The sequence below is a fragment of the Harpegnathos saltator genome, unplaced genomic scaffold, assembly GCF_003227715.2.
Source record: "Harpegnathos saltator strain DR-91 unplaced genomic scaffold, Hsal_v8.6 scaffold255, whole genome shotgun sequence".
In the NCBI taxonomy this organism is placed as follows: domain Eukaryota; kingdom Metazoa; phylum Arthropoda; class Insecta; order Hymenoptera; family Formicidae; genus Harpegnathos; species Harpegnathos saltator.
The window spans coordinates 1799251-1818569 of record NW_020230045.1 but is presented as its reverse complement, the minus strand read 5'-3'; the positions used below and the strand labels follow the sequence as shown (position 1 = coordinate 1818569).

Sequence of the window (19319 nt, the reverse complement as noted above, 5' to 3'; positions counted from 1 at the left end):
GATAACGGTTATCGCGCAAAATTTATTGAAGTTGGTAAATAGATTTCTTTCCTCCGAGACAATTCTTTCGTGCGTACGCGATAAACGTTATAGTTAGCGCTGCGCAGGCTGTGTGTGTGTGTGTGTGTATGTGTACTAATTATTTAAATAAGATTTCGTCTGTTGATGATTATTATAGATAATATGATTTTTTCATGCGATGTTACTCGATCATCGCTGAAAGGAAATGCAGGACAAAGGTGAAGCGTTTGCTATGAAGAGAGCTATCCATCGACAGTATGGTAATGATAGACACTGTCATGGAGTTGCTCTCTTTGTGGACGTCGCTCGATACAACGTTTCAACGATTAATCCTTTATATCCTCGTGCGAAAATAATTTACAAGGAAGGGGACGAGTTTTCGATATATCCGTACTATTCCGACGTGTATGGACGTTTACCGATTTATACACGTGATTATACTTGTGTATTTTATGGATAATTTCATTTTTATTGTAATAAACGATACGTAATATCTACTAATATATATGATATACTATATTCATCATATTATAATGATACAGCACACGTAATGATATGACTCATCAATAAACTTATAATTTCTCACTTCACCGATCTGATATTTGATCTATTGAACACATCGATCGCGCGATATGCAGAGGTGTGCCTCTCTCATTTCCGCATTTCAGCTTTAGCTTTAATATCGCGCGGTGGAAAACAAGCAATATACTGCCAGATTTAGCGTAATAATAATCGCATACCTCTCGATGCAACTTTTTCCACGGAATTTGTTCTCGAGTTTCGCTAGTTTGTAAAAGTTCTCTCATTTAGTTTTATATCGCACCGCGTTACAGATTTCTGCGACAAAGTGAAATTATTCTGACGCGGTATACGAGGCTCATTAGCGAGTGATGGCGCGTTTATAAGTTGAACGAAAATGTTTGTACACCTTCGTGAGTCATACTGTGTACGTGGCTTTATGTAATTATTGTAGCTGCTATCCTTGACGCGTGCAGATCTACGGAAGTCGAGCCTCCGCTTCGCGGTTATACGACAAAAATTGCACCATCCGCGAGTCTATTAAAGCCGATCCCTCACCGCTTCACGGTCGCGCCGCGAAAATTGCGCGACACGCCACAAAGGGTTAATGCTTGCGCGTACGCGCGGTTTATTGCGTCTCCGCGGCGCGATTCAATAGCGCGCCACGCTATTGCGTTTTATTAGTTGTATGAATAGTGTATCGAAGTGCCGTGCTCGATCGATAGCCATAACACTTCCTACAGGTATAATCGCGAAAGGGAAACCGGTGAACCCGGAGGGACGACGACCTTATCGCTGATTACGACCAGCGTGACCATCGGCGACAGAAGTGCGGGACGAGGATTCGTCGCGGTGTTCTTCGCCCCGCGGACTTGCGGCGATAAAAATCTTCCTGTGATTATTAGGACTTGAATGCCGATGATAGAATTAGATGCTGTAAATTCAGCTTTCAGAAACACGGCGATAAGCGCCGGAAATATCGATCGAGGAGAAGTTCTTCCGTTTTATTCGTTCGCTTCAAGTCCTGTTGATTCTTATTATGAATATTGAAAATTATAACATATATGGTATGTAAGAAAAAGAAATATAGGTAAAATAAATCTGTACTATGAAAGTTGATAAAATTTTTATATTAGGGTCTTTTATACGAATAATTATGGTAAATTATCTTAAAATTAAGTTACTTAATCCCTTAAAGAGCAGCTTTTATTACATACAGACTCACGGTTATACTTACTTCGCCATCTACATACGTTAATGGAAAACCTAAGGAAAAGTTTATAGTTGGTTAATAATATGATGCGATTTGTAATGATTCAAAAAACTATTCTCGGTACCGTCATGAGTATCATAGATTTAACTGCAATATATTTTTAACAAGCAAAACAGCAACGAATAATATTACTATTACTAAAACAGTGCTGATAAAATAGAACTCTGCAGCTTTGCATGAAATTCTATTCTGATGAGCGCACATGTGTAAACGTGAATCTGTTTTGCCCGTTAATACACGAGCTCGATTAAAACGATTACTCATTTAATGAATGTCGTATCAAGATGAGAGATCTTTCAGTACACATTATACATTAAACAAGATAATAGCAAGCCTATGCAACGTTTTATTCCATGAAAAACACAAAATATTTCCTCGGTTTGACAGTCAAAGTTTCAATTCGACGAGTTGCGGAAACATAAAGGATCGACGGAGAATCTTGACCGATTTATCGATAATTCCGGCCATTAGTTAAATCGCATTAAACGCGCATTAAGCGTGTTTACAGTTCGGAGGTTAAAGGCTAATCAAAACTGTCGAAACAGCGCACCTTCCGAGACACCCAATGATTAATGGACCGGCTCCCTAAGAGGATCCTAAAAAAGACGCGCGTGCATGCGCTTGGAACGGCCGGAGGCGTGCTCCATTTTTAATTCGCTTCACCAGGAATCGCAGACCGCCGACGCTGACGGCGGTGACTGTCAGTAGGCCGGCGTCATGTCTGCTATTATTCGACGAGGCAGAGGAGAACCGGGCTCAGTCGCGTGATAAACGTGGAGCACCCAGGTAGGTGTGTGCGCGCGCCTGTACACGATCATCAAGCTCGGCGGATCCTGGATGTGCGCGGCACGCTTTTCTCACGCCGGGTTTATTGAAAAAAAAAAAAAAGGAAAAAAAGAAATCGGTCGAGTGATCGGGGGAAATTCGCTCGCCGGCCATTCATACCGATTGTGCGAAGATAGTTCAACGGTCTCTTCATCTCCCTCTCTGTCCTTCGACTTTGATCGCTGTTTAACTTCACGAGAGAAACTTTGTACTTTGCGCTTGTCGATGTAGGCAATCACGCGTGAGAAAAGTATAAAGTAACGCGATGTAATGTATTTGGTGTCTAATCAGTGCTTTTTGTAAAAGAACGATGTATAACGGTTGCTATGAATAATTAGTGCGCATGCTGCTATCGATGTGTATCTTCGAGGAAGATGTCCGAATTGTAATAATTGCAGTATGTATCTGCGTACGTATCGCGAACGAATCGCCGGGCTCTTTCGATTTTAACTCGCAACGTGCTTTCGCTCTTATTGAATTAGTTTGCAACTGACGTTATTGGTGCGTGAGTTCGTCTCAAATTATCTACACAGTCGGTGCGCACGGCCACTAGTAGACCGAGACCACCGTTAATCCCGAACAGTATAGTGTTTACTCCTGTCCCGAATAAAAAGTATCTCGCACGCGCGGGTACTTTCCAACATTTGGATAGAAAGAGATTTCACCTAGTCTGTTCCACGCGCTAAAATGTTGCTTCGGTAGAGGCTTTGATCCGGCTGAGGAAAAGTTTGAATAATTCTAACCCTTATAATATTCTAATTCTTATAATATTAAGTCGTCTTTGTGAAATCTCGCGAGGTCAAAATGAGACAGTAAGGAATATTATTTTTCTATATAGTAGAAAAATCTTATTTAACATTTAATAATTAAAGATCCTCATATCGTACATTCAGTAGGCATTCAGTAGGGTTTATATGCAGATGCAGATTAAAAAGAACAATATAAAGCCGTTTGATTGGATATATAGTAATCTAAAAAATGTATAAATTTTATACATCAAATAACTGATAAAACACATCAAACTATTCTTCTACATTGAATTTTGAAAATGAAAACATTTGATCATTCTAGAGTTAAGAATTCACAAAGATTCAACCTCTCGCGTTCAAGCAATGCGTTGAATAATACGTGTTGCTTTTTGCGCCTAATGTTAGCTAACAGCGCATAAAATACGTTCGATCTGTATTCACATTCCGCATCTGCTCGCGAATGTGGCTGCGCGCGATTTCCGCACGACAATGTCGGAAACGTGGTTTTCGCGTTAGTGAAATAAATCAAGCTAGCCGCATTTAGCACTAGATGCGCAGTATGAGTACGGGTCCGTGAATTTACGTAGTGACGAGCAATAGCCCGAAAGCGGCCCGAAAATGAGCTTGCGCTGGATTCACGAGAATCTGGAAGCGCCGACATGCGATGAGGAGTGCAGCGATATCGACGACAGCTGCAGCGACGACAGCTACGACACGGACCTGTCCTTTCACGAGGACAACGAGGTGACGACAGAAAACAGCAAAGGAATCACCCGTGACAACCGGAAGAAGAGGGAAACCAAAAGACCACCGACCACGACCGTCACCTTCGACGAGAACGGGTACGGGCAAGTCTGGACTCGTGATTAAATCGCGAAAATGAAGAATCGATCGTGACGTCAAACTGCGCGATCGGTCCGAGTTTCTCCGAGTGCGTTCTCGCACGCGTGTATGAATGCAATTGATATAAAGGAACATGTCCCAATATGAAATAGACAAATCGAATGAAACTAGCTGCTGGAGCTGTGCACGCTTGGAGCATGAAAACGACGCTATTTAATTCGTACGCGCTACGAATCTTCCGGTGCAGCGGTGAAATGTGTAATTCCCGTAAATGGACGAATTAGCATAATTACTGGAACAAGGTAAAACGCATCGACCGTCACTGGATACATGGGGGACACGTTTGTCTACCTAGTCGCCCTCCAACACACACGTTCTAATGTACATTCATTGATCACTTGACTCGATTAACTTTCTGCTCCATATCGCCGCAGGGTCAGCAGATGCACTAGGTGTAGTTTGCGTTAATAACGGTATATCAAACGAGCGCGCGCACGCTGCCGTACGCGCCGTCGCGACTATAATTTACCGCGAATTGCGCAACGTTTCGCCGCTGCGTAACGCGTTATGCGAAATTATGATTGACGCTGCGGCGGATTCGTCGGGATGCAATTTGCACCGTTCGGTAGAAATGTTCGGAAGCACCGTCTCGCCCGAGTGGGAAACCGAGCGGAGCGCTGCTTTTATGAGTTATGAGTTTCCCTCGTAGTGGAAATTTTCTAGTGTTACATAAGGAAGAAAATGTCCTTCGGAACAAATTGATATTCGAGAAAATAACAGATCATATAATTGCGATGATACTCGCGGGTACGTTCGCACGCACTCCTCGACTATTCTCTTAGACGCACTCGTTGGCCGGTTTTAAAATTATCTTGTAAAACTGCGCGCAGTTACCACAGCAGGAACAAAGCGAGTAAGTTAATGCTAAGAATATACGGTAACGGAAGGGATGATGCTTCTTTCTTGCTGAGATATCTTGAAAAATACGAGAGTGGTAGAAGTGGTGTATCTTTGGGGGGAGGGGGGGGGATAAATATACGAGTATTTCGTATTTCTACACGGGCAAGGATATTTTTAACTTACTTTGGATTAATCAAGATGGAATGGCGAACATCTGCGAGTCAAAGTTAATTTATTAACTTAACACGATCGAGTCGACCTGTGAAAGGAAGTTACCTCCAATTATGAGATACACAGAGAAAAACGTCTGGTTGAATGAAACGATTTTCTGCTGAAATATAAACGGTTCAGAAACGGTTCCGGTTGAAGTGATCGGAATTCAGTCGAAATTATCAAGGTTTCATTTCACAAACAGAATTCTGATATTCTCAATCGAAACATTCTCTTTCCACCAGGAAATTTCTAAATTATTCATGCTTCACCAAGAAATTGGTTTAGCCGACCAAACATTTTCCCCCGTGTACAAATTACAATTCAAATTGATTAATGATACATAATTCCATTCGTACACGTAATGCATGTTTACTACTTCACACACGTTTACATCTTCGCGCAACGTGTGTGTAAATGTGTCCGCGGGAGGTCATTGGGCATACCTTGTAGACGAAGCCATGTAAAATTAACTGCGTTAACGTGTACTTTCTGACGATGGCCAAGCTGTTCGCGTAACTCTCACACAAAGCCTATTGACATTTCGTTTCCTCCCCCCGAGAATCGGTTTAAAATTAACGAAGTGCGAGAGCGCGCCTACGGTACGGCGCGGTGCGCTTCATTCACGCGGCTTGCTGACCTGGAAAACCGGTCGACCTATATATTTTCCAGCGTCTATAACGGCGTGAACACCCCTCACGGCTGTGAGAAAGACGCAACCCTAATAGCCAGCTGCTTCAGAAATACGTTATGCTTAAAAGTCCTAAAAGCTAAAAGAGGAATATCGAAAAAAATACAACAAATACATATACGTTGCATGTCAAAAGATGTCAGGGGTATGCAAATGTTATATCGAGACTCGCACTGGTTCTATTTTTTATCTGCGTATTAATCTTTTTTCTGACGCGATTGCATTGGAAACAAATCTCTCTCTCTCTCTCTCTCTCTCTCTCTCTCTCTTTCTACGTCATATAATATGTATAATAATTAATCTTTTTTCCTGATGCGATTGCATTGGAAACAAATCTCTTTCTTTCCCTCTCTTTCTATGTTATATAATATGTAACTATATAGTAGTCACGTAGGTAACTTATGGGCTATCCGATTGCAATTATAGGACGCCGCGTAACGTCGACGCCAAATCGCGCAAGTATTTGCCGTACGTGATATGGGACCCTCGGCAGCCGGCGAAAAATCCCGCCTACGATTGCCGTGCAATAAAACTGTATTGTCGGACTGGGTATTATCTGGCAATAACACCGTCGGGACGAGTACGTGGATTATGCGGCAACAATGAGTCGCACGGTAATCCCCCCTCCCTCTATTTCTTACGAAATATTTAGCGGAATAATAGCGATTGGAATATCCTGAAATTAATGTTCCAGAATATACGCGAGACATATATTTTATTATTATTTTAATTCACCGTCATTATTGTTGTTATTATCATTGACATCGTAAATTGTCATTGTTAAAAAAGTTCTTATTTTGCAGCTGTACTTCACGTGACACCGGTGTCGTTTGGAGTTATCAAAATACAAAGCGTCGAAACGGGGCTATATCTGGCATTCAATAAGAAAGGCCGATTATACGGAGAGGTAAGAATAAGAAAATATTACGTCTTGGCTACTAGAATGTAAAACTTTGCAAATGTTGTCTTTCGACGAATATTCTTACTCCATGGTTATAAAAAAAGTTTTCGCTATTGAGAAACGTGGAATATAAACCATTGTACGATATTATCCGCGTCTACGAAATTTTGTGCATCGCGCTTTGTGAAATTCTGTACGGCATAATAAATTTTCCTCGACGACTTTATGCGCAAACTGTTTCTCACGACAATTTTACTGAGTATAATTCTACCTAATTTCTAACAACAGAGATAAAAATCGCAGTAAAAAAGGAAGAAATGCCTTTCAGGAATTGTGAACGATTCAGAACGATCGTTGAGACCTATCGTACAAAACTTTTTTAAGTAATTACGATTTCAGGTGAATGTGACAAATGACAATACCGAATGGGAACAGTGGAGCATCGGCTCCTACGACGCATTTCGATCGCGCAAATATGTACACTATGGATGGTGGATAGGAATAAAGAAGAATGGACGAGCGAAGCCGGGGCCGAAAACGTCCTGGGGGCAAAAAGCGATACAGTTCTCGGCTATTCAAGAGGATTAATCGGTTGGACGAGGAAGGTTCAAGAACGCGCGCATGCATGTTTCGCGATGTATACTTTTTATCTTCGATGACCACGCGTGTTTCGAACGTTACGCAGTCAGTCAAACTTCCCGGAAAGGAGTGTAAGACGGGACAGTGATGAATGAATGTTCTATGAGGAAAGAGATGACACCGATCGATAAGAAATAAGGAATTTGTTCAGACGGAAAATCGAGAAAAATGACCAGCCAGTAACACGTTCCAATAGAATATAATGTTTATTATAACACTGTGTCACTCAACAATGGGATAATTTGGGATTGTGCATTCTGCTTGTGCCCTCAAACTGAAACTCTATCGCAAGTCGCAGTTTCTCTTCATTTTGCAGTAAATATATATTTGTTAACATATATCAATCGCCAAATCGATACGCTTACAAGCAAGATGATTGCATAATTTGTGGTTTATGTAACTTGAAAATCGTTCCGTCGTAAACAGCGAAAAATGGCGGCCATCTTGCTTGTAGCGTATACGCGAATATCAATTTGTCATAATATATTATAGCATATTATAATTGTATATAATTATACGTCATCTCTTTTGTACATCTACATACAATGCATATATGTATAAATATGTCGAAATTTTCAAGCAAAAGTTTTCTATGAAAAAAGAAAACATTCTCCAACGCGAGAAGTACGTGACTTCGAATGCTTCAATATTTAGTTTTGCATTGCAAACGTGAAGTGTGCATGTCGAATAAATTTTTGAAGATTCGGATAAATGCAAAGAATAAACGATAAATAATTAAAGTTACCAATATGTTTTAAATAAATAATAAAAAATACAATTATCAAATTATTTAAAGATTCTTCCGCTTCCATTTTTACTTTACATTATATACCCGCTAATATGGAAAATATTCGAGGTAAATAAATCATATTATCTTTGACAGACGGTAGAACGATAACAAATATATTATTCTTATTAATTTCATAGGAATTAACCTAATCCTAATAAAATTAATCGTGTTTCGTATGGTATATAATAATAATAAATTATTATTTAGTAACGTTTCCTTCTTTAAAAATTTACTAAGTATTTATATTTTAAAGATTGTGAAAAAGAAAAACTGTTTTCTTCAGAGGTGCATAATAATAATTATAAGCATTCCAAGCGTGTTTTCAAGTCACAATCACAGTGGATGCATTATAAATAGTCTTAATTATAAAAAAAAATATTTTGATTATTCGGCTGAGAAAAAGTGGAGTTTTTAAGGGATATTCCTTCTCCTTCATAAGAAATATGTACAAGCTAACAAAAGCAAATTAAGCAATATATCGACAGATACTTTTAAAAACATCGCGGTGTCTTTTGCTAAGCTAAAATCTTGTAATTAAGCGCGCGTGCGCATATACTTTCCAAAACAGTCGAAAGAATCACAATTATTTCAAGATCACTGTAGCTTGTTTACAATTTCTCTAAGTTATTTAATTATTTCAGTATTTCACTTCTTCTTGGTGTTAGGACTTGTCGACTGAAACACACTGGATGCTGACATTAAATTCTCAATGTACTGGCTCAAAACTTGGTTCTCACTCCTTAATTTGAGATTCTCCTCCTTCACACTATCCACTCTCTGTGACAGATCTAAATGGGACACACATATTCAAATTTTTGTAAAATTTTCAGCATAAATTTCTTTTCTCTATTTCTTTTCTACTTTTTACTTTTCAAATCTGCACATACCATCTAAAGTATTTTGCAGTTCAAGGACCTGTGCGATCAGTCTAGCTTTCTCTTCTTGCTCATCTGGGCTAATGTCTGGATCTAAACCTGTAATTAATATTTTTGTGTTATATTAATATTTAAAGACTATGATGTATAATTCTCACATATTAACCAAATATTACATTAAAATTACAACTTCTTATATGAATATATGAAATAAGAAAGATTAAGAGATAATCAAAGTCTTACTTACTTGATATTATTTTCTTAAATTTACAAATGAATGAAATTAATATTATGCTTATTCATTTTAAAAAGTATAAAACATGAAAGCCATGCATCTCTATAATAATATGTGATAAGCTTACAATATCAATACAATCACTTACTATTTGGACTACAGCTCCCATTAGTAAATGTCGATGGAATAGAATCCATACTACGTCCTCTGCCTAATGCATCTGATATATGTGAGGCATTATCCAAAATTTCTTCTTCTGGTATTATCACTGTCAAAAATGTGCAAGAAATAACCCCAGCCAGATGTTATTTCATGAGAAAAATAGCAAAGGAATCAAAGTTCAAAAATTTAAGCACATAAATTATAGCATGGAGTGCATGGAACATGAACAAATACTAACCAGGTCACCTAAGTGAAATAATTTGTGAAAAAAAGGTTAATCAAAGGTCTAATTAGTGCTTCTTATTCCTTTCATTGTATTAAATGAGGTTTTAGCAGCAAGACAAAGTACATATCACAGCATATTTAATATTGAACATAAGATGCATACTTCTCTCTCAACCCAAATTTTATGCTGATATCAAATACGATATCGTAATTAAGATAAATGAAAACGACAATCGCACAAGTACAAAATCAGAGAAATGCTAAACTTATTGAAAAATCAGTATAAAGGCTTAGTTCATGCGTGAGGTAGGTTATGATTCATTAATGAATACAGGCAATACAAGAGGCAGCCGTTGGGGAATGTCGCAAAATACAACTCCAAAATTCTCACCTTGAGGATCATCGTCGGCTAATGGTATACTGTTCATGTCATCCTGGAGCTTGGCTGTCATCGTTGCTGACATTTCGACGGCGGTTAGGCACGTAGCAGTGAAATCGCATGCGACGCAAACCTGCGCGCAACGATAGACTTGACTTTATCGATCCCCGACGCGACCAATCGAGAGTCGCGATATTTCCTTCGCGGCGCCGTCAGGCTTGCTTATTATGAACGGCAAATAGACTTAATTCGAAAATTGACTATAATTCCATTTTATGCGTCATTACACACTTTTCTCGCGACCCGCGGAATGTCGATATTTATCAAAGCCACCATCACGGCGTGGAATGCACCGAAAATGCACCAGCTAGCAGAGGTGACGCGCAAAGTCGTATACACGTTTTCGCAAGAGTTCCGATAACCTAGATTTTGTCCGAGGCATACGTCACTCTCACGAGCGATAGCGTTTGTTAACAATATCGTGTAAGTTGACAGAGTTATTTTTAGACGAATTTTTTTCGCTTTTTTTGCGCCTTCGATACCTGTTTCGTTATATATACGTTCTGCACTTGTTCCGCTTTGGACGCGGAAAGTGCACGAAAATGCACTTCAGAGCAGAACTTCTATGGAAGTTGTGACGCTCTATAAATTAACATTGCGTAAAACGCAATAATAACTGCACTCATTAACGAGACATTACCGAAAGATATTACCGAGCGTGTGTCTGTAAGATGGATGCGATCGTCTTGGATAATTGAAAAACGACTTGACCGATCATCGGTGACTAAATGTGTTGACGAGGCGACGTACATCATTGTAATAAGTGTAAATCATTTCGGTGTATAGCGGGCATACAACAATACGAGTTCGATATATTGAATTAGAATAATTACCTGGGTATTCGATCGGTTTATCAATGGCTGCTAATGCAGCTGTAATCCACCATCGATAACGTGAGTAACCTAAACTCGAGCGACTCCACGTTGCAGTTCGACGGCGAAGGCAGGCTAACGGTATTTGCTGCACACGACACGACACGCGCATAAGCAGCAAACTTCAAGCAGTCGATAAATCAATCAATCATAACTGAGGATTTTGAAATATCATAATACTCGACTGTGATTGGTCGCTTGACTTAACATTGGGTTGCAGTGCTCGCGCAAACGTATATACTCTGCCATTTTGACCGAGGACGGAGGACCGGGTCAACAGGTATTTTTACACGGTTGTGAGTACTTGTAATAATAAATAGCAAATTTAATGCACAATTGTTCAGATATGCACGTTGGATAGCCGAAACAACACGTAGCGCGTCGGTGCTTTTCGCTTATCTCCTCATTAATAGATATAAATCTTTATTCAAATGTATAACGATTGTTCGTGGCGTCCTTCAGCGGTTGCGCTGAGAAGGTTAGAGAGAGAAGGTTAGAATTACCGAGACACGAAAGGTTATAAGCGCCGGATTTCGAAGTATTTCAGTACGAGTACCATAGATTTCTGATTACTTACAGTCCTAGTTATAAAGCGTTGTTACTATAAAATGATACATACAAACATGCAATAATAGCAAAAGTTCAAAAGGCATCTGGAAAAGATTAGGGGCGTGTTATTCGACGCGAGACCATGGCGTCATTTAGAAACGCTCGCGTCGTCTGATTTATGGCGGTCAATTTCGCACACGTTCTAGAATTATTTCAACGCGTAATCGTTAGATATGAGTTAGGTCAGGCTTGCCGCCGAAACCCGTGTTCTACGTGAAATATATAGCGATCGCCCTTTTTATTCACAAAAGCGAAAGGCAGACGAAAAATACGTAGAGGAAACAAAAGTTCCAATTAAAACAAATATATCTTGACAATATTTTTTTTTCAACGAAGATATAAATCACTCTGCTTCGCTCACTATCGCTTACGTGTTCGTCATTGACTTGGGAGGGTCGTCCCTTTCGTTGGAGCTTCATCCGCCTTGATCTCTCCGCGAATGTTTCCATCGTGTAAATCATCGTTTATCGCGGCGAATCTCACGGGTGACCTAATAATGCCTGTTTTAAATCAACTTTTCGACGGGTCGGAGCTAAAACGATCGCGCTGCCGTCCTCGTGTCCCGAGGGATGATCCGGGCATTTGCAAAATGAGAAAAAATTGCAAAGGGTGAACGACGCGAGATGGCGGAAGGCGCGGAAATAAACGCGACCCGATTTTAATCCCGGCCAGATTAACGAAGCAGTCGCCGCCGACGACTTTCGGCGGGCATTTTTCATTTTTAAACGGTGGGCTAGGGCGTGAGGTGAGGAGTTACAGAGTACGAAGCACGGAGGATCGGAGGGCGGGTGGGCAGGTGGGAGGTGCAATTTGCAATAAAGCAAACGGCGGCTGGCGATCGCGCGGCTTTATCGGCCACCGGGGCCTCTAAAAGCGCACTCGCCAGCCCCGCAAATTGCTCGTCGCGAGATTTTATCGAGCCGTTTAGCTCCTAACTCGACATCGACGCGCCGTGTCGTGTAATGCATTCCGGTCGAAATACAATTCGCATTATAATATCGCCGTTACAGCGGTCTGTTGTATCGATTTTCGATGGAGCGATGCGTTCTTTTTCGCGTTATTGCAGTAAAACGCTCTCCGCGAGCGGACTTATTTATTCATGCACGAGGCTCGGTTTTCTCGCGACACTGCATGTTTCGGAAAATCATTTGTAACTTATAATTGTTAAATTGTGCGCCGTGAGATGAGATTCGAGAGGATATAATCACGCGAAGATCTCTCATTTGCTCTTTTTGCAACCACTGCCAATGTAAGCAGCTCGGTGGAACGGTATTTAATGAGTAAACTCCATAACTTGCTCATTTGCATAACTCATGGTTTATTCTGTAATAATGATTTAAAATCTTTGCGCAATATCGTCCGTTCTCCAAGCCCTCTCTTACCCGTGTATCCAAATTAAATGGTACAATTTACTCGATCGTAGAATTTACTCGAACATCTGAATGACAGAATTAATGTAATTTTAATTTTGGCACTTCCCTCTGTCTATAATTTAAATTTGGGAATTCTATAGCATTTGCAATTAAGTCTCTCAAAAGTGAAGAGTTACGTAAGGTGAGCTCTGCCTTTGTGTTACAAAAATTCAAATACGTTGCATTTCTTCGTGAGAATTCATATTTGAAAATATAAAATATTTCCATTTTCTTGACAATAACTTGATAACAATCAAATCTGTAAAGTTTAATAATAATAATTCAGCGATAGAAAGTGGTTTCAGTTAAAAAGATCTCCACAGTCGTCTCTCGACCGACACGGGTGGTTTACGCGATTTTATTCGTCCGAGCTGCTTCATTAACATCCGCAAGTTCTATAAACCCCAATTAACGAGGAGCTATTCCCTGTATTATTCCACTCCTACGAACGGTTTCAATCTGATAAGGAATCCGTAATACTCGTGAATCGCATAGCTTCGAGCGTTCGCGCCGCGCCTCGACGTAGTAAGTTCCCGAAGAAGAACTATCCGTTCGTTATACGGAGCTGTAACTTCCGACAAAGTCAAACGGCACCTCGGGGAGGTGGCGATACAACTTTTGATGGGGCACGAAACTCTGGGGGAAAGGTACGCCGCGGAATTTTACCGGGACGGACATGTGGAACTGCTTTTGCGGCAAAGGACACGGTGACTCTCAGAGGGGCGACACACCTTTGTCGATACGTTCGACAACACATTTGTATACGCTTTCGGCACTCGTTAATAATTCTCTTAAAACACCGGTTTCGATGTTGCGCACTGCTCGTGAAACTTTTTGTTTTTTCACTTTGTGGCTTGCGCGATCTTCCTGTTTTGATCTTCTTGTCTAATATAACTTACGATTTACCAAAGAGATTTATATCACGTGCCATGTCGAAAGTTTTCGCATAATCAGAGTAGAAAATCTTATTATCTTAAGAGGTAAATGTCAAAGTCACATATAATAGTTCCCGAGTTATAAGCGATCCAAGTTTGCTAGTGATATAACGTGGATTTCTCAATAGCGTTCTCAAATCTGCAACTGTGCAAGCACGTCTGACATCGATTCGTCATCTGTCATTGATTTTTGCAGCACAGTTCGACATCGAATTTTATAGCTAATTTTGTGTTTTGCTTTCGTACGTGAGATATATGCTACGTACATTGTAATGGTCAACATGATATTGACAAGTTGATTATTGTAACAAAGCTTAACCGTTACATGCGAGTTGCTAAATTTTTTTTTTATTTAATAAAAATTTAGCTAATCGATCGTATATATAATTACCTTATTTTTTTATTTATATCCGTAATAATGAGAATTAGAAGAAACGAAGAAAAGATTTGAGATTTTAACGAAGAGCTTAGTAGTCGGCTCAGTACGATTACCGGGCATCTTTCAGCTCCAGTGGAAGCTTGGCCTTGTTCCTATAGCCGGATAATTCCACGTCCTTAATTTCTGTTGATCTTTGGGGATCAAGGATTCCAAGTTTGCAAGCTGTGAAAGTAAACGGTTTCTTTCTTACTGTAGTAACTTTGCTTTCCGAAACTTTACGGAAAGCATCGTGAGAATATTTCAGTGTGAAAGCACATCTATAATATATTTCGTACAGATAAATGTAATTTATCTTATAGACAAAAATAAGGGGATATATATTATATTATATGAGAGATATATATTTTTTTGTATATTATATTAAATTATATTATATATATGTAGAAAATCTAGAAAAGCGAGATGAAGTGGATATTTCTATATCAATAACCTAAATAATATTCAAATGTGTCTATCAATAATTTTTCAACAAACATGTTTCAATATGATTAATAAGGCTTTATGTGTGCATTATAAATTTTTTCATAAATATGTGCATATCATTAAGCATATTTTTTCAGTGAAATATTTAAATTGTTATGCCCAATAGTGGGACACAAGTATTGCAGCAGTAATAAGTAATTTAGGAATAAATAGATGCAAGTCGCGCATTTTTAATATATAACGCGAATAAATTCGAATGAAATAATTTAATGTAATAACATGCAGACATCTTCCTTTTTATTTATCGTCAAAACGACAATCGATTTAAAGCTCAGCTATTTTAATACGCGGTGCAATAACACCCATGCAATCGGCACAATGCCGCGAGTTCTTTTTTTCGCCGCAATAACGATCGCAAAACGATCTCCGGACGAGGAAAAAAAAACACGTCGCCCGATTACAAACGGAAACGCGGCGTTAATTGAAAAGTTCCGCGTGAAAGGAGAAAAAGAGAAAGGCGGAAAAATACGAGTAAGAGCCGCGGACCCCCCTCGTTTGTGAAACATATCCCGAAAAAATACTCACTCGCGTTTATTGCGGATTCGAGGAGTTGTACTTGTAAAATCCAGCGGAAGATGGCTATGTCGCGACGCGTCGTTGTTCTCGCCGCTTTGTTCGAAAAACTTTCAAACTTACACTCGTCGTCCGTATAGTCTGTTTCTTCGTTTATTCATTTAACGATATTCCAAAATTTTTGATAATAAATTACGAATAAATTACGACGGCGATAAATTGCCGTAGCGAAGGTCATTGTATTTAACAATACTTACATGTACATATAATACGTATATTTACAGTCCGCGGATTTTCCGCAAAAGAGACGTCTTACCGGAGAAGTTACCGGCCCTGCCGGAAGGTATATGCTCTCGTCGTCAAGTTGCACTCTTTCGTACGTTCATTAGAGCCGAGAATTTCACTCGTCCTTCTTGTATCTTTTCCTGGTCCCCTTTACCCTGTCCCTCTCTCTTTCTTTCTTTCTCTCTGCTCAGGTTAATTACTCTGTGCATGCAATTAGAAGGATGAATTTTATGCGATAACTAGACTCTACAGAAGCGCGCTACCGCGCGCTATCGATTCCTGATTTTTTTTGTCACACAATCGCGCAATATTATAAGCAATTTTTGCATGGTGACCTTTTTCACCAGCGATCAATACGATTTACCTCTATTCATCATTCGTTATGTTTCGCTCGGTCGATCGTACTTTGTCGAAGAACGAGATTCTTGCTTCGCGTGAATTCTGACTTTTAATTCTAATTTATGCAAAAATTTATGAGACTAACGATCGTGACTGTTATAAAATTTATCATCAAGTGAAGCAAACAATTTCGAATTTCACAAGAGAATTTTACGTACGATAGCATAACTCATGCAAATTCTGGTTCTATTTAAATTTTAATTTTTAATAACAAAGATAAATATACATGTCGAATTTAGCGCCCCAAGAAAGATGATTCATTATAATCCATTATCTCATGCGGAAAACTTTAGAAATTTCTGCAATAATTTTCGAAATACGAGAAAATATGTAGATGTGGTAACTGTTGGACCGAAACAGGCCAATAAAAGCCGCTGAAAAAAAGAGAAACGCTGGCTCTCACTGTTCTTTTTCCGTTTATTTTGTTTGCATATTCAAGAGTTTTGATTTATTATACAAACTATTGCACAGCAATGTTACTTTTAAATCAACATTAAATCTTATTGTTGCAAAAACCGCGTCGAATACTAATGCGAATGCTGCCGCAAGCGGTGACGAATGAAAATACGCTGTGCATTCTTTCACCTCGACTAGACGTCGCTATCCGGTTATCAGTAGTGGGACAACGTAGTAGGATAGCGACCAGATAACGAGAAAGGGAAACGGCAAGCCACCTGCGCATCATTTCGTTGAAGACGGATGAACGAAAGCTTAAATGAAGCGTCTGTCTCACGTAGCAGGAAGTTGAAGAATAACGCTACACTTAGCGGGTGTGCAAAGGAAACCTGCGACCCACGGTAATGAAGCCGAAGAGGAGCGAAGAGCGGTGTAAAAGAAAAAAAAAAAGGAAGAAAGGGAAAACGGAAAGAGGGCCTATTATTTCTCGGATAAAGCCGGCGCGCGTTTGCCAGATGAAACAGCGCGAAAGAACATGGAGAGAGATCGCGATCCGTAGAGATGGGCTCGGCGGTAACGAGCGGGAAATGAGAGGTATGGCGGAGAGTATAAAGGGAAAAGTGACGGGTAATCGAGAGCGGCCGTTCTTTCTAAAACGTGAAACGTTAATCAAATAATAAGTAATACAGGAACATCTGTGGGGCTCCTATTGTCTATCTATTGCCGAATGTTCGATAGCAAGAGGAATAATGTTCGCGTTTTCAACTCGTGTTTCGTGTTTACATGCTTCCGCGTCAAGCGTCTGTGAGGTCGAACATGCACGAAGGAACAGTGCGGTCCTGGCTGCCGCAACGGAATTTGCTGAGGTCAGTCATTTTGCCAGTCAGACATTACACAGTCTTTTCTCTCTGTCGTGTTCTGCGAATACTTGCGAGTCTGGTAGAGACGGAGATTGTAGCAGACGGATTTCTTTTTCGTATATATTTATGCTCCGTGTACAAGTGTACGTAGATCCGTAACAAGTTTGTTCAAAATTCTCTCGGGTGTAGTCGCTCTTCTTCCTTTTTTCTTTCAGCTCGGAGCTCAATTCTTTTCATGTCATCAAATGCATCTTTAAAAAGTTCCAGCATTTCGATTCGTTGCGTAAATCTCGATGGCCGATGCATTGGTGAACCGCAGAATTTTGCCGTATTCGCGAGTCATGCGGTTTTAAGTTCTCCTAAATGGAGGGAAAAATGAGAGATATGAAAGATGGAATGAGATTAAAATTCAGAACACGTCGGGAGGATGAGGAACCGGAGAATTGAGGACGAAGAGACGAGTAGAACCACAGAGGAAGAATCGATAGAGCTTATGATTAAAAGAGAAGATAAGGTGAGGAACAGGCAGAAACAGAAGGCTGCCAAGAAGAGACGAGACAAACGGCCTGAAATTACAGTCCGAGGTGAGAATATGGGAGGTGCGGACGGGATGGCTGAGTGGAAATATGGTGATTGATACCGTTGATAGAAGCGAAGTGGCGAAAAATACGAGAACGTTGAACGGGAAAGAACTCTGAAGAGGACCGAGGCTGCGAACGGCGGATAACGCGCGGACACGCGAGCGCGCGCGCACCCGCGCGGCTAGATTGAGTAAGAGAGAGTATAGAGAATAGAGTAAGTGGCGGAAAGAGCGGATAAAATGGAAAAGCATTGTTCGCCACGAAGAGACGGAACGAGAGATGAGCGGAGACAAGGAGGTAATAGGGCCGGATTTAGCTGGATAGTCGCCCAGGGCGTTATCGAGCAGGAGACGCTGGTCGAAGAAACAGGAGAGAACGAGAAGTCTCGCCGCGTTTTCTTACTTTATTTATCATTTTCGTTATGTAGGTCAAGCGGTCGCGGGACATCGGCTGATTTCCTCACCTCTTGCCCGACCGCGTTGGACGGAATTATCCGGACGGCAGTTGCTTTCTCCCGCTTTTCCCTTTCCTCCTTTCCTGTCCTTTTTTCCTTCCCGGGATCCGACCGATGATGTAATGTAAGAGAACTAAAGTCAGCTAACGGCGGACGAGCTTAAGCCGAAATAAGTCCGTTTGACCCGGAACAAGCTCGATTACGACGGAACACAATGACTTGCGCGAGAGAGCGACGGGGTAAATCGGAAGGAGTAATTCGGATCGGCGTTATATTAAACTATACAAGTAAGAAAAACATATAAAGGGAGGTTCACGCTGGGAGATTGATTCTCGTATAACGAAGACGAAGACGTCGCGTCGGGGGGTGCAGCAGCGAGCGAGGAGAATGACGGAAGCTCGCAACTCTCCGGCGCGCGAGCGACTTCATGCGAAGAAACACTGCGAGCACGCCGACAATGAGGACAAAGGACGAAGGAATGAATGAATGCAAAAATACGAGGAACCGCCACACAGTACGATAAATACGAGGGTTCGCATGAAAGGCGAGAAGCGCGGACTCGGTAGCTAACTCCTGTCTTTCTGTCGCTTTTCCCTCCCTTTCTTCCTCCCTCCCTTCGTCCCCCCCCTCTCTCTCCCTCTCTCTCTCTCTTCTCTCTCGCTCTCTCTCGCTATCATTAAGAGAACCGCGCGAATGGAGCGAGCGGGCGAAGCTGAAAGCCAGCGTTCCTCAAAGCGCGCAAGTAGGCTAAAGTGGAAATACGAGGGCAGCGTTGGGGCGGTGA

General features: G+C 40.6%; 2 protein-coding genes across 10 annotated transcripts; one reads left to right on the top strand and one right to left on the bottom strand.

Annotated features, from left to right (window-relative positions):
- Positions 1–2507: 2507 nt before the first annotated feature.
- Positions 2508–7770, top strand: LOC105191877 (fibroblast growth factor 1). Of its 8 annotated transcripts, none has more exons than XM_011155626.2 (5): positions 2508–2599; positions 3975–4229; positions 6458–6645; positions 6835–6938; positions 7332–7770. In XM_011155626.2, the coding sequence occupies exons 2-5, from the start codon at positions 4006–4008 to the stop codon at positions 7518–7520; spliced, it is 705 nt and encodes a 234-aa protein (XP_011153928.1). In that variant the 5' UTR covers positions 2508–2599; positions 3975–4005; the 3' UTR covers positions 7521–7770. The 8 variants fall into 8 exon arrangements, with proteins under 8 accessions (XP_011153928.1, XP_025155007.1, XP_011153926.1 ...); XM_025299222.1 differs by lacking the exon at positions 2508–2599 and adding an exon at positions 2631–3023; XM_011155624.2 differs by lacking the exon at positions 2508–2599 and adding an exon at positions 2631–3035.
- On the bottom strand, positions 7759–10613 carry LOC105191878 (short coiled-coil protein B). Of its 2 annotated transcripts, XM_011155630.3 has the most exons (4): positions 10250–10602; positions 9620–9739; positions 9249–9335; positions 7759–9149 (listed from the first exon to the last, which is right to left on the bottom strand). In XM_011155630.3, the coding sequence occupies exons 1-4, from the start codon at positions 10320–10322 to the stop codon at positions 9007–9009; spliced, it is 423 nt and encodes a 140-aa protein (XP_011153932.1). In that variant the 5' UTR covers positions 10323–10602; the 3' UTR covers positions 7759–9006. The 2 variants fall into 2 exon arrangements, with proteins under 2 accessions (XP_011153932.1, XP_025155010.1); XM_025299225.1 differs by lacking the exon at positions 9620–9739 and having other exon boundaries at positions 10250–10613.
- Between the last annotated feature and the right edge of the window lie 8706 nt (positions 10614–19319).